Source organism: Dipodomys merriami, unplaced genomic scaffold, assembly GCF_024711535.1.
Source record: "Dipodomys merriami isolate MVZ:Mamm:240054 unplaced genomic scaffold, mDipMer1.0.p SCAF_5, whole genome shotgun sequence".
Classification (NCBI taxonomy): Eukaryota; Metazoa; Chordata; class Mammalia; order Rodentia; family Heteromyidae; genus Dipodomys; species Dipodomys merriami.
The window spans coordinates 73,794,791-73,809,277 of record NW_027206068.1 but is presented as its reverse complement, the minus strand read 5'-3'; the positions used below and the strand labels follow the sequence as shown (position 1 = coordinate 73,809,277).

At 40.6% G+C, this 14,487-nt stretch overlaps 1 protein-coding gene across 1 annotated transcript in view; it reads right to left on the bottom strand.

Annotated features, from left to right (window-relative positions):
• The window catches only part of Cntnap2 (contactin associated protein 2), a 1,671,549-nt gene that overhangs the window by 206,424 nt on the left and 1,450,638 nt on the right, over window positions 1–14,487 (bottom strand). The window contains exon 16 of the mRNA XM_069996967.1: window positions 4,228–4,398. Within this exon, the coding sequence (XP_069853068.1) occupies window positions 4,228–4,398 (171 nt within the window). The remainder of the gene's footprint in view (window positions 1–4,227; window positions 4,399–14,487) is intronic.

Sequence of the window (14,487 nt, the reverse complement as noted above, 5' to 3'; positions counted from 1 at the left end):
CACTCTTGACAGAAGGGTGCAATGTAGTTAATTAACAGGATTGCCATTCTGGAAAGCAATGTGTAAGCACACACTGTAACAAAATTCCTTTGAGACACACACGGAGAAACAAAGTTGGAATTTCTATCAGAAAGAAATCAGCAGGCCTCAAGGTAAGAAAAAAAAAGAAAGAGATTGTTTAAACAAAAGTCTGTAAGAACTGAGCCCTCTGATAGCTATTCACGGAGAGAATTCTCTACCCACTGCCCTAGGAATCCTGACAGGGGAAAAAGAAAAACTGAATCAAGTATTTCAATCAATGAGGCTAGAGCATCGTATCTCTGCATGCTGTGTATGGAAGAAATTAAAATCCACAGATAGAAGTAGATTGAGGTAGCCCCCAAAATATGATGCTCAGAGGACAAAAGATAAGAAGTTTCAGGGGTAATATCCTCAGAGAGACTTTAAGCCTGTGCTGATGTACAGCCCTTCCCTAGCTCATCCTGAAACCCTATCAGGTCAAAAGTCACTGCATCCGGGGATATGTGCAGAGAGTCTTAGTATGCATTAGAGAGGAGAATTCCAGTCCTATAGATAGCCTACAGGCTTGTCTATTTCTTGACTCTCTTCCTTTTCCAGAAATTGCTTTATGCTGATCCTTTTTCTCCTTCTATCTCTAAGAACTGTTTTACATACATTCTTGAAGAGTCCCAACTCTTTCTGAGAGGCCATCTTGCTTCCCTGATCCAACTCTTGACAACTGATGTAATAACTTTCTTCATTCTAGGATTGACCCTGTAAGACCCTGAAACACAGTCAGGGTTTGCCAAGTTGCAATTCTGATCAAATTGTATTTCTTGATCAATTTGTGCTTCAGTTTATCTTCATCTTAGTAGTAGCATCATTTTCTTTTTTATTTTCTCCTTCCTTCCTTCCTTCCTTCTTTCCTTCCTTCCTTCCTTCCTTCCTTCCTTCTCTCTTTCTCTTTCTCTCTCTCTTTCTCTTTTTCTTTCTCTGTTTCTCTCTTTCTTTCTTTCTCTGTTTCTTTCTTTCTTTCTCCCTCTTTCTTTCTCTTTCTCTCTTTCTCTCTCTTTCTCTCTTTCTCTCTTTCTCTCTTTCTCTCTTTCTCTCTTTCTCTCTTTCTCTCTTTCTCTCTTTCTCTCTTTCTCTCTTTCTCTCTTTCTTTCTTTCTTTCTTTCTTTCTTTCTTTCTTTCTTTCTTTCTTTCTTGCTGGTCCTGTGGCCTGAACTCAGGGCCCCAAGTGATGTCCCTGAGCTTCTTTTGCTCAAGGTTAGTGCTCTACCACTTGAGCTACAGTGCCACTTCTGTTTTTTTCTGAGTAGTTTATTGGAGATAATAGTCTCATGGCCTTTTCTGCCTGGGCTAGCTTTGAGCCACAATCCTCAGATCTCAGACTCTTGAGTAGCCAGTATTATAGCTGTGAGCCACAGGAGCCCAGCTAACACCGTTTCTTATTTATTTACTTTGAAGAAGTTTTTCTTACATAAAGAAAGCTCTTTTGGATCTCGGTGGACATGTCATATAATGATGGGTGTCCAATATCCACCACTGCGGGGATATTAAGAAAAAGGATTTTCTACTGTTAGTGTTATTAGTAGGACAAGGGACTCTGAAAAGAGACCCTCAAATCCGTGCTCATGAGTCTTCACACAGAGTAACTATATGACAAAAAACATGTCAGCTGTGACATGAAAAGGTTATAATTTAACCTTCAGCTGCAGAGTTTTCATGCTTTAGAAAGGCTCTGAAAACACCTCTGAAGACTTTTCCCTATCAGTAATAGATGGCACTGTTGGACACAAGCAAGAAGCAGAAACGCCTGCTCTCTCCACACACAGTCTGCCCTGAGACCCAGGCCTGGCTTTAAAAAGAGGAGGATATGAGACAAAGACAGGGAGAATGGGTCATTAAACAGAAATGAGAAAATTGCTAAAATATGAAATTGCCTGTTTTTTTGCCATGGGATATTTATTTCTGAAACATGGCCCTACTAATATAGAAGTGAGAACATAGTTTGATTCAATTAATTTTAACAGAGGGAAGTGAAAATTCCCTTTTGTATAATTCCAATCCATAATTCAATACAGCATTTTAACTAATTAATAAATAATTAATTTTAGTTCTAAGACAAAGAATATCTTCCTCCAGTCTCCCATTCTGTCCTGTCTGGCTCAGATCACATCCATAATGATCAACCCTTGGATGATAATTACAGTCTGCCAGATACTGAATTAAGTGTCCTGTGACTATCTATGTCTAGTCATCAGCACAACCCCCATGAATGACTAACCCCTATTTTAAAGTTTAGGAAACTGAGATACAAAGAGATCTTGCAATTCATCCAGCATCTGGATTTGAACTTGAGCAGGAAAGTCCAAAGTCTTTCCCTGAGTCATCCTTTCCTTTTTTTTTTTTTTTTTAAATAAAAGTGTATCTACCCAGAACATTACAAGTCAGGATACAGTAAAGACACCTGCACATCCGCGTTCACTGATGCACTATTCACAATGGCCAAGTTATGGAAACAGCCCAGATGGCCTTCAATAAATGAGTGGGTCAAAAAATATGGCACCTATTTTACATCCATTAGAAAGAATAATATCATGTTATTTTCAGAGAAATGGATGGACCTAGAACAAATCATGTTAAGTGAGACAAGCCAACTTCAGAGAGAAAAATGGTGCATGTGTTCTCTTATATGTGGAAGCTAGATCTAAAATACACTGGGACATAATAAGTTATATAGGGCTCTATGCATGTACATACAAACAAGCAGAGTAACGGTGGGTATAGGTAGGGGCGGAATCCAAAGGCAGAATTTCTCTGAACATCTAAAGTACTATTTATCAGAATGAACACCAGAAAATAGAAATATGTTTTTAAGGGAGGAGTTTTTTACAGGGAGGGAAGAATGGAGGGAGGAAGGGTGAACAAATGCAGTCACAATAGCCAACACTATGTAAAAAATCAACTATGTAACTTGAGGGTAGGGGTGGGAGGGGGAAATAGGGGAAAGCAAAGGAAGGGCGACACTGTATGCATTACACCTGACTTGTGGGATTGCAACCTCTTTGTAAAAGTTCTTAATTATAACAACAATAAAAATGAACTCAGCTGGACTTCTACAGAATGATGTTCATCTGAGATTCTCTTTTGAAACAGTTTATCACATGGTTAAAAATACAGAAGCATAAGGATAGTTATAAGTAACGAAAGGGAAAAATATCTCATCAGTTAATGCTGGAAATGGATTTGGGCTCATTCTTAGGACTAGTAGCATGAGTCCTCAGATGAATTGGGGAGGAAGACAGAGCCTCCACAAGGCCGAGAACTTGTGAAGGAGCCATGGATACACACGGTGGCCTTGAAGACTCTGACTTGTCTCAACAGTCACCAGAGTCCTGTGTTGGCAAATATTCACTTAACTTAGAAGCCCACGGACTGTAAATTCCTAAAGCTGAACTTGACATCTGAGAATACAAAGAAGGCAAGAATGGCCCTTCTTTTTCTTTTTATATTGGAGTATATTTATAGATTAATTTGGGGAGTTTATTACTTTGACACTATTAAAGAATCCCATTTAGAGCATGGTGTCAGTCACTAGAATAGCTCTGCCTGGATGCAATGGGCCACTTCCTCCTACAGGGGCAAACCTCCACAGCAGACCTCCTCACAGCCTGTGGCCTCAGGGCCATCTGGCCTGATCTAAACAGCGCATGCCCAAGGCCTGCCCTGGCTGTCTTCTGTGTCCTTGGTGACACAAATTCAGGGTGGGTTGGGGCAGGGTGAAAAGCTGCGCCCCCAGCATCCCAGCAGGTAAATTGTAAGCAGCTGTCCCCGTCACACAGCTGTTCTTACTTATTATTTGTTTTCCTTTGTGTTATTTCTCCTTCTTCCTGGCTCTCAAATCTCTTTACATCATCCTCCACTTACTCTTGACCCACATCCTTGGAGAATTACTACATAAGAAAGAACTTCATGTGTATTTGCTCCCCTCATGGTATTTGGTAAATACGTTCTTGCCTGTAGGCATGTCTGCCTACAGCTGCTTTCTTGAGAGCATTCTGAGGACAAGAATCTGGATGGCACATATATCTTCTAGTCCTGTCCTGTTTCTGCAATGAAGAACATCATCTATACTCTCATGACAGGGTATCATGATCCCAATCCAGGACTAGCCTGAAGTTAAAAAGTGTCTATTCAAGTATCGACAGAACCAGTACTCACATTTCAGCTCCAGCTTGATGAAGTCCGTGTTTCCCAGATTTTCAAGAAACACTCCCCGGGGGATTAGCGTCTTGAAGTAGAAAGAGATGTCAGCACTTGTTTCTCCTTGGAAGGTAGAGAAGTGCAGATAGGATGAAGGGTTTGGGAAAGAGGCGGCATTCCAGTAATTCCCTGTGAGGAGAAAAGCCAAACCAGGTTCATTTACACCTTGATTAGGGTAATTGGACAAAAGATATCATTTCTAGAGTTTAATGACCTTACTCCATTTCCCCAGAAACAATCTTTCACTTCCACAACGTTACACACATGTGTATATACAATAATTTACTTAGGCATGTTTATTTTATATGTTATCATTTCAATACCAGCACAGAAACTTATATACACAATTAATAAAATAACAGTAGCAGTTATGGGTTAAGACAGTTTCCACTATGTAACTCTACGAATAAGAAGAGTCAGATTAGTGAAGCAGATTCTACATTCTCAGGGCAGAAAGAGAGAAGCATCAGGATTAAGAAAGAGATGACAGGACATTACAAGGCATGGAGAAATAGAATGGTTAGAAGGAGAAAAGTAGGCACAGTCTGTAACTCCACTCTTTTCTGGTGGAGGGGAGCCAAAGCTGAATCACAACCTCAAAGTAAGACAGTCAGCGTGATAACAGTAGACTAGCAGACCTAGCTGCAAGAGAAGCCGTTAAGGCTTTGGAGCCCTAAATTTAATGGGGAAGAGGGGTGGATTTGGTGTGAGAATGGCCCCTCCTACATAGCAGTCTAGCAATGGGGAAGGAATCTCTTTTTGTCCATCTCTGTATTTTTGGAGTATGTAGATTATTGTTTGAAACTGGGGACAGTCACAAGTCAGGGACCTGAGGTGTACCTGCCACAGTGTTTGAGCAGGAGATTGCCACCAAAGGCAGCCATGTGGATGATTGGAAACAGACCTGCTGACAGGGCAACAGGGAGCTGGGGCCATGGAGGGCACAGTGACCAGTAGCCCCACCTTGCATGGTGAGGAGCAAGACTTCTCCCCTGCGGATTACTAGAGTCTGAGAGCTGACTCCAGGACCCAGGGATTGCACAACCACTGCCTTACTGTCCTGTGTAGCTTGCTACTGGGCAGGACTGAGAGCTCTGAGCCAACCTGCCTTGATTATCCCTTTGCACAGAGTTTACTGTGGCTTGTGGAGATCTGAGTGTTGTGACACTGGGAGGCAGAGCCATGTTCTCTCAGGGCTTCCCCTTCAGTGAAGAACTCAGTGCTTGTTTGCTCCCTTTACTCTATGATATACTTGGGGGACACTGCAGGCTGGGATGTTTGCTGCCCCTGGGAGGGCCAACAGAAGAGAGTCAGTGGGAACCTGCCTGTTCACAGGCAGCAGACTTGGAGCCAGTAGTGACTTCTGGTATACAAAGAAGAGAAGCTTCTAACGTGAACACTAGCCTTGATTCTGACAACACAATCTTGACCAACTCAGCCCTCAGCCCATATACTGCATCAACCCCTATAGTGGGTGTAGAGAGGAACCACAAGACTCCAGCTGTAACCCACTCTACCCCCAGATTCAGTAGGTTCTAATGTGAGAAAATCCTGAAAGAAGTATCTTCTATTATTTACCTCAAAAACAAAAACCCAAGCCGGGCGCTGGTGGCTCACGCCTATAATCCTAGCTACTCAGCAGGCTGAGATCTGAGGATTGCGGTTCAAAGCCAGCCCGGGCAGGAGAGACCGTGAGACTCCTATCTCCAATAAACCACCAGAAAACCAGAAGTGGCGCTGTAGATCAAGTGGTAGAGCGCTCGCCTTGAGCTGAAGAGCTGAGGGACAGAGCCCAGGCCCAGAGTTCAAGCCCCATGACCGACAAAAAACAAAAAACAAAAAACAAAAAAAACCCAGAATAAAGCACAAACCAAAAAGAAACAACAAACAGCAATAGTTTTCTTTTTACTAGTTGTTTTAAATGCTTTTACTTTATCTTTTTTATACTTTTATCTTTTAAGTAGTTGTGCAAAGCAGTTGCCACTCAACAAGACATCTTGATTAATATCGCCTTTTCAACATTCTTGCCTATCCCTCCCAACTCACCCCTTCCCTCACTTTTCTTAATTTTGTAGGATATACATTGGGTTCTTGATTGCATTCTCTTCACTTCTCATCTTCAGTTGTCTACCCCTCTCCCCAGGATTCTACTCTACCCCTTTCAAGTACCTACTTTTGATTTTGCATTTTTAAAAAATTTGGCTACTTTATTTTTCAGTTGTATACATTCTTTGGTTCCTTTTTTTTCTTTTTTTCTTGTGAAAATACTGTACAGAGGGGTTACAATTACATGGGCAAGATAATGAGTACATTTCTTATCAAGCATTGTAACCTTCTCCTTTGTTTCCCCTTCCCATCCTCCCCCGGCCCCCCTGATGTTGCTTTTCTAAGGAATGAGACTATTTGAGTTCTCCCTCAAATCTACCATATATTAGTTACTACACTTGTATGCTTGCATACCACCCAATAGATTTACTTACAAGTTTATAAGGCAATTCTAGTTTCCACATATGTGAGAAAATTCAACCTTCATGTCTCTGGGCCTGACTTACTTCACTTAACAATTTTTTTCCAGGTCCTTCAATTTCTTTGCAATTGATGCAATATCATTCTTTCTAATGGATGAGTAAAATTCCATTGTGTATATATACAACCTTTCTTGATCATTCATCCATTGAGGGGCATCTGGGTTGATTCCATACCTTGGCTACACTGAATAGTGCTGCAATGAACATGATTGTGCTGGTGGCTTTACTGTATCTTGGTTTGTAATCTTTGGGATAAATGCCCAGGAGTGGAATTGCTGTATCATAGAGTAGTTAACTGAAACCAGATTCCTATCTTTCACCTTGCACCAGCACCAATTCAAAACCAAAGATCTCAAGGCCTGAAATCATGAAATTATTACAGGAAGGAGTAGGAGAAAAATTAGGTCTCCTTGGCAAGGCAAGGACTTTCTGAGTAAAGATCCAGAAGCACAGCAAATCAAAGAAGGACTTGATAAATGGAACTGTATCAAAATAAAGTTTCTCCATGGCACAGGACATAGCTAACAAGTTTAAAGACAGCCATAGAATTGGAGAAGACTTTTGCCAGCTACACATCAGATAATGGCCTAATATTCAGAATATAAAGAGAACTTAAAAAATTAAATTATCAAAAAACCCCAACACCCAATAAATGGGCTAAAGTACATCTTCTCAGATATAGTCACTCCCCTCATATACTTTGGGAAATATATTCTTGCCTTTGGGCATGCCTGTCTATAGTTACTTCCTTAAGAACATCATGAGGACAAGAATCTGGATGCACATCTATCTTCTAGTCTTGTTTCTGGAATAGGGAAAACCATTGGTGCTCTACTTTAGAGAAAATATAACCCGGTGTTGGGAGCACTGGATACCCACATGTTGAAGACTTAAACTAGATCCTTATTTTTCACCCTGTAAAATAAAATAACCCAAAATAGAGCCTAAACCTGAAACTCTGAAACTACTACAGGAAAACATAAGAAAAGCACTTCAAGATATAGGCATGGGTAACCACTTTCTGATTAGGGTTCCAATAACTGAGGAAATAATGGAAAGCATTGATGAATGGGATTGCACAAGATGGAAAAGATTCTATGCAGTGAAGGAAGCAATCATTGTAATGAAGAGACAGACTAGTGGACAGGAGGAAATCTTTGTCAGCTATTTCTTTGATGGGATTAATAGCCAGACTATAAAGAGAACTGAAAAATTCTAAACACTGAAAGGATGAAAAAGCCAGTTACTAAGTGGGCAAATGAACCAAAGAGACAATTCTCCAAAGAAGTAAAAATGGGTCGTAGATACATGAAATAATGTCCAATATCCTTAACTATCAGGGAAATGCAAGTCAATACTACACTGAGTTTCCATCTCACCCCAATCAGAATGACCAACATAAAAAAAGGACAAACCACAAGAGATGCTGGCCTAGATGTGGGGAAAAGAAAATTCATACACTATTGGTGAGTGCAACCACTATGAAAGTCTGTGTAGAGGCTCCTTAAAAAACTGAAAATAGATATATCTTATATTCCAGAGATAACAGCCCATTGCATGCACTGAAAGGAATTAATGTCATCATACAGTAGACATACATGCACACCTATATTTATTACAACAGCAGTCACAATAGCCAAGATGTGAAATCAGCCTAGAGGCCTGTCAGTGAGTGAATGGGTAAAGAAAATGTGGTACTTATATAACAACGAACTTTTAATCAGCCACAAAGAAGAACAAATTCATGTTGTTTGAAAGAAAATAAGTGAAGTAAGTTAAACTCAGAAAGAAATTTTGCATGTTTATTTTTTCTCTCATATGTGCTATCTAGAGAAAAATACAAGAAAGTAGGAAGGGGGATTTTTGTGAAGAGGAAGAGAACCAGGGGGAGGTAAAAGGGGGATCAGTGTGATGAGTGAGGTGAAGATCATCAAAAATATTTTTATTTTATTTTATTTTATTTTTGTGAACATACTGTACAGAGGGGTTACAATTTCATGGGCAGGATAATGCGTACATTTCTTATCAAGCATTGCAGCCTCCTCCTTTGTACCCTTCACATCCCTTCCCAGCCTCCCCACCTCCCCCACCAAATCCTCCCCCCGCAACGTTGTAAACCTCGTTTTCGACATGACAACTTGTACTTCTCATTGTTGCAACAGGTCCACCTGTATCCTTAAACGACTTGTTTTTCCCCATCTCCTCCACAAGTTATACTGACATCAAATATAGTGAAAGCAGGGGTTATACTGTGGGGGAGGGATATACAAAGCAACAAAGAGATAGTCTTATAAACGCATTAGAAACAAATGCATGAAAGAAAAAAACATTAAAATACATATCTAAGGGTTCATTTTCCTAACATCACATTATCTGACCTTTTCCGCTTGACTCATACATACTGCAAATAAGGGAAACCATGGGACCTATGTTTCTTTGGGCCTGGCTTACTTCACTTAATATAATTTTTTCCAAGTTTTTCCATTTCCTAACAAATGGGACAATGTCATTCTTTCTGATGGAGGCATAGAATTCCATTGTGTATATATACCACATTTTCTTGATCCATTCATCTACTCAGGGGCATCTGGGTTGGTTCCATATCTTAGCTATGGTAAATAATGCTGCAATAAACATAGTTGTGCTGGTAGCTTTAGTGTGGTCTTGTTTGTAAACATTTGGGTAAATGCCCAAAAGTGGGATTGCTGGGTCATAGGGGAGCTCTATGTGAAGTCTTTTGAGGAACCTCCATACTGCTTTCCAAAGTGGTTGAACAAGTTTACATTCCCACCAACAATGAAGTAAGGTTCCCTTCTGTCCACATCCCCTCCAGCATCTGTTGTTGTTAGAGTTATTGATTTTTGCCATTCTAACTGGAGTGAGGTGGTATCTCAATGTTGTTTTGATTTGCATTTCTTTTATGCTAGGGATGTTGAGCATTTCTTCATGTGTCTATTGGCCATCCTTCTTTCTTCTTCAGAGAAGTTTCTCTTTAAGTCTTTCGCCCACTTATTTATTGGGCAGTTGTTTCTTTGAGGATTTGTTGTTGGGGGATTTAATTTTTTGAGTTCCAAGTATATTTTAGATATGAGACCCTTGTCTGTTGTATGGCTAGTGAAGATCTTCTCCCAATCGGTGGGCTTTCTATTGATCTTACTAGCTATGTCCTTTGCCATGCAGAAACTCTGCACCTTCATGCAATCCCATTTGTCCAACCTTTCTTTGATTTGTTGTGTTTCTAGGTCTCTATTCAGAAAATTTCGGCCTGAGCCAAGGAGACCTAGGGTTTCTCCTATTCCATCCTGTAATGTTTTCAGAGTGTCTGCTTTGACTTCGAGGTCTTTGATCCATTTGGAGTTGATTCTGGTGCAGGGTGATATATAAGGCTCTAGCTTTAGTTTTCTACAAGTAGTTAACCAATTTTGCCAGCACCATTTACTGAAGAGGCTGTCTTTCTTCCATTCTATTGTTTTAGCTCCCTTATTGAAGATTAGATGGCTATAGGTCTGTAGGTTCATTTCTGGGTTTTCAATTCTATTCCATTGGTCCTGAGGTCTGTTCTTATGCCAATACCAAGCTGTTTTGATTACTATGGCTTTATAGTAGAGTTTGAAATTTGGTATTGATATTCCTCCACCACTGTTCTTTCCATTGAGGAGCGTTTTTGCTATTCAGGGTCTTTTATTGTTCCATATGAATTTCATCAAAAATATTTTATATACATGTGTGAAAAGGATGTAACAAAATCTATTATGAGACACAAATTATATGTAATAATAGAAGAAAAACAATAAAATATTAACGTAATTTATATTAAATGTATATAATATTTGGTTAAATATTGGTCATTGGAATTTCTAGGAGGCATTCTAGGAGATATTTGCAGAGAGGAGCCATTGAGAGGAGCTCCTGGTGCTTCTGTATGTGGGCTGGTGGTGTTGTCGGAACTTCACCTTCACACCTGTGGCTTTGGCTTGGTATAGAAACAGCAGGCTCGAACTAAGCCTGATTAAAAAATAAAAGGAGGAAATGGGGATTTTTGGTATGCGGCACTTGCTTTCCCCCATCTTTGTCTCAGGATAACCAGGGGCTACTCCCGTGGAAGCCGGAGTTCAGACCCCAGAGTTGGGTTTCACGAATGAAGTCCTGGAGGAGCTGAGGAAAAGTGGGAACCGGTCAGGCAACCAGACGAGATTATGGCCATTTCCTGCCTTTTCTGTACCAAGCACCCAGAAGTGAGTTGCCATATAGAGATTATCTCTTCCCTAATTGTCCCTTCCCTCCTGGAACCTCCAGAAGAAGTTCTGACCTGTGGGGTGCTTTGTGGGGTGGAGATCTAAGCCTCAACTCTGGACCTCATGGGAAGATGCCATGGGACCTGCCACCTCTCTCATTATTGCCTGAAAGAGAAGCCACGCAAGTAGGAGAAAAGCAATGCACAGGACCAACAAAAACCCTCAACCTGCACACACCAATTCCATTAGGACAGATGGCCTAAGAATTTTATATTGAGACCATGATGTGGCTCTCAACTTCACTGCCAGGGAAGACATTTCTTTTTAATGTGCATATTTCTGAGTACATTTGCTATCACAGTTGAAGACTGAAATATATGAGCACGTTTTAAAGCCATTGCTAAAGCCTGGGGCTTTAATATCAAATCAAAAATGATTTTGTAAAAATTGGTTCTTGGTGTATCTTTCCTTGGAAGAGCCCAATGAATCAAGTAAGTCCACTTCATTAATTTTTCTTCATAAACAAACTGTGTTCACCTTCCTTTTATGGCAATGATGTAATAAAACCACTACTCTTAAATAAAGATGATTTTGCATTGGGATTGCTATTGGTTAAGTCATAATGTTAAACTAAACATACAACATCCATCGCTCTTCTATAAGATATTAAAATGCCTTCCTACCTAATTAATGTGATTTGTTTTTCTTCTTTTACAGACATCTAGGCTGTAGTGATAAGTTTATGGGAAGTTTCAGGGTAAATACATGATGACAGGCACATTGACCTTTTAGCTAGTTTATTGGAGCCTCTTCGATCCTAGAACAAAGCAGCCAGTGGTTTAGCATGCACTAGTGGGGAAGGGCGAGAGAGGAAACTTTACAAGGTGTGGAAACAAGACAGAGGAATCTACTTCTGTGCCCCTGGGGGAACTGATTTCATGACATTTACTGAATATCAAAACCCTGGATGCTGAAGTTCCTTATATAAAATGCAAACATATTTGTATACCAATTGCATGCAACCTCCTACAGACTTGAAGTCATTTCCAGATTTCGGGTAATGCTATGAGGATCACTGTTATACTGCATCGGCTCAGAAATGTTGACAGAAAGAATTTGTATGTGCTCAGAACAAACACAAGTTTTAAAGAGTATGTTGGCTTTGCAGTTGTTGAATCTGGAGATGGAGAACTGGAGGATAATGTTGGTTGGTTGTATTTGAATTCCATCACGTGGAGACTCACTGGAGGTCACATGGTGGCTTTTGATTGGCTTGCTGGAAGGTCACATGGTGGCTTCTGATTGGCTATGCTCAAGTTTTTGTCTTACTATTCACATTGACTTGGGGATTGGCACCAGAGGAATTTTTACCTTTTAGGTAAGTTGTTGAATGCATGAACATAACGTTTTTCATAATATATCCTTGGGTTCTGGAGTTCTCCCAGTCTAATAGTCTTCCTAATAATTATCTTAGCAGGCAAAACCAAAACAGTAAGTCAGTGTAAAATAAGTCTGAATCTAGTGACGGTAAAACGGGTGGGAGGAAAGGGCAATCGGACTGTTCTTAAGATTCCCAAAGTTGGGCTGGGAAGGTGGCTCAGTGGTAGAGCGCTTGCCTTGCATGCATGAGGCCCTGGGTTCGATTCCTCAGCACCACATAAGCAAAAAGAAAAAAGCTGGAAGTGGTGCTGTGGCTCAAGTGGTAGAGCGCTAGCCTTGAACTGAAGAGCTGAGGGACAGTGCCCAGGCCCAGAGTTCAGGCCCCACGACTGGATCAAAAAAAAAAAAAGATTGTCAAAGTCTTAGTGAAATTGTAATTAAAAGAAAAATCATGGCTTTTAGCAGGAGAAAAATAGGCTAGTCTTTTTTTGGGGGGTGGGGGGGGAATAGTGTATGATATTGGATAGGATAATACTTGAAGGAAGCCAGTTCACCTGAGACTCAACCTCCCATCTGGGTGAACACCTGGTATCCAACATAAGGAGCCAAGGGCAGGCTCGTCCAGCTGCCTAGCAATGGAGGACTCTGGAGAAAACTTAAATCAAAGGAGCAACCTCTCACCCATCAAATCCCTAAGCAGAGAGGGAAGGAAGAGGAGTCCTCTGGGGCCAGCAGCAAGGATTCCTCCTGATGGAGTGACAGCTCTTTAACAGCCTAAGAGCCTGCAAACACCAGAGTTCCCCTGGTTCTTTAGCTTTAAGCAAAGCAATTCTGTCTCTTTAGGCTGAATTCCCAGGACAGGAATGTAATTAACATTTTCGAGTTTCAACCCAATGAAGTTCATTCTTATTTTCGGAGGTGGTGATGTATTCACTGAAGGGCAGTTGTCTAAAATGATTCTAGAAGAAAGGAGAGCTAAAAGTAAAACATGCCACTATTTATTTGAGGGCCAGCACTAGTTATTCAGACAGAACTATCCCCCGAGAGGAGAAGGGCAGTTCAATCGCTTATTCTAGTTTGATGAAACATCTCTACAGACCACAATTCCATTTGTTCTAATTCCATGCTCACTAAGCAACTTCAGGCTAATTCTCTCTTTTGTATGGGCTCATTCTCAGGGAAATCATGCCACTTACAAGCAGTGTTTACTGGGATCCTGGAAATGTCTGGACTGTCACATACTACCAACAATAGTAAAGCTTCACTTTGGACTAGACAGGTAGGCACTACAGTTGGGGTGTTCTTCCCCAGCTCCTACAGGTGACCCACAGGAGCCCAGGCAGAAGATAGTAGAATACCATCTATATTTATCATCCTTGCAAACCTGGCTATTCTATATAATTTATATACCCCTTGAATACAATAGTGAATAGAATTTATAAGCACGCCCTTTCGGTAGGATGTCGACTTACTTTAAACAATGAAAGTATAAAAAAAGTTTAGGAGCTGAGCATGGGGGGTAGCAATAGGAGAAACTTGGACTGAGGAAAGCTCTGGGGAGCAAAACATATCTAACAAATAACTACATCACAAAAGAGCATTATTCATGGCTCAAGTGGTAAGAGGCCTTGTTAGCAAGCACGAGGCTTGGAGTTCAAACCCCAGTCCTGACAAAAAAGAAAAAAGAAATTGGATGCTGTTGCTTTAGACTCAGGTAACCCTCTCTGAGTCTTTCAGAAGAATCTTTTGCCCAGCTGCTGGCATTTTGTGTTTTAGAAAAATAACAGGCGAGCTTTCCTAGTGTTCACTGCACAACCAGGGGACTTGTAGAATTATTATTGCTTGTTTATATTGCTCCCAACTGACTATAAACTCCTTGAAAGCCGAGATAAAACTATTTCATTTCTGCAACCTTTGGCATCTAATAAATAATTGTTAAACAACTGGATAACTGATAAATTGCTCTTCTTATTTATATCCCAAACTACTTCATATGCAAAGTCTGCCTGGCACAAAAATGTGCCTGAGTATCAAAGATGCTAAGTAAATAGAAGTAACAGTGAATGCCGCGGTAG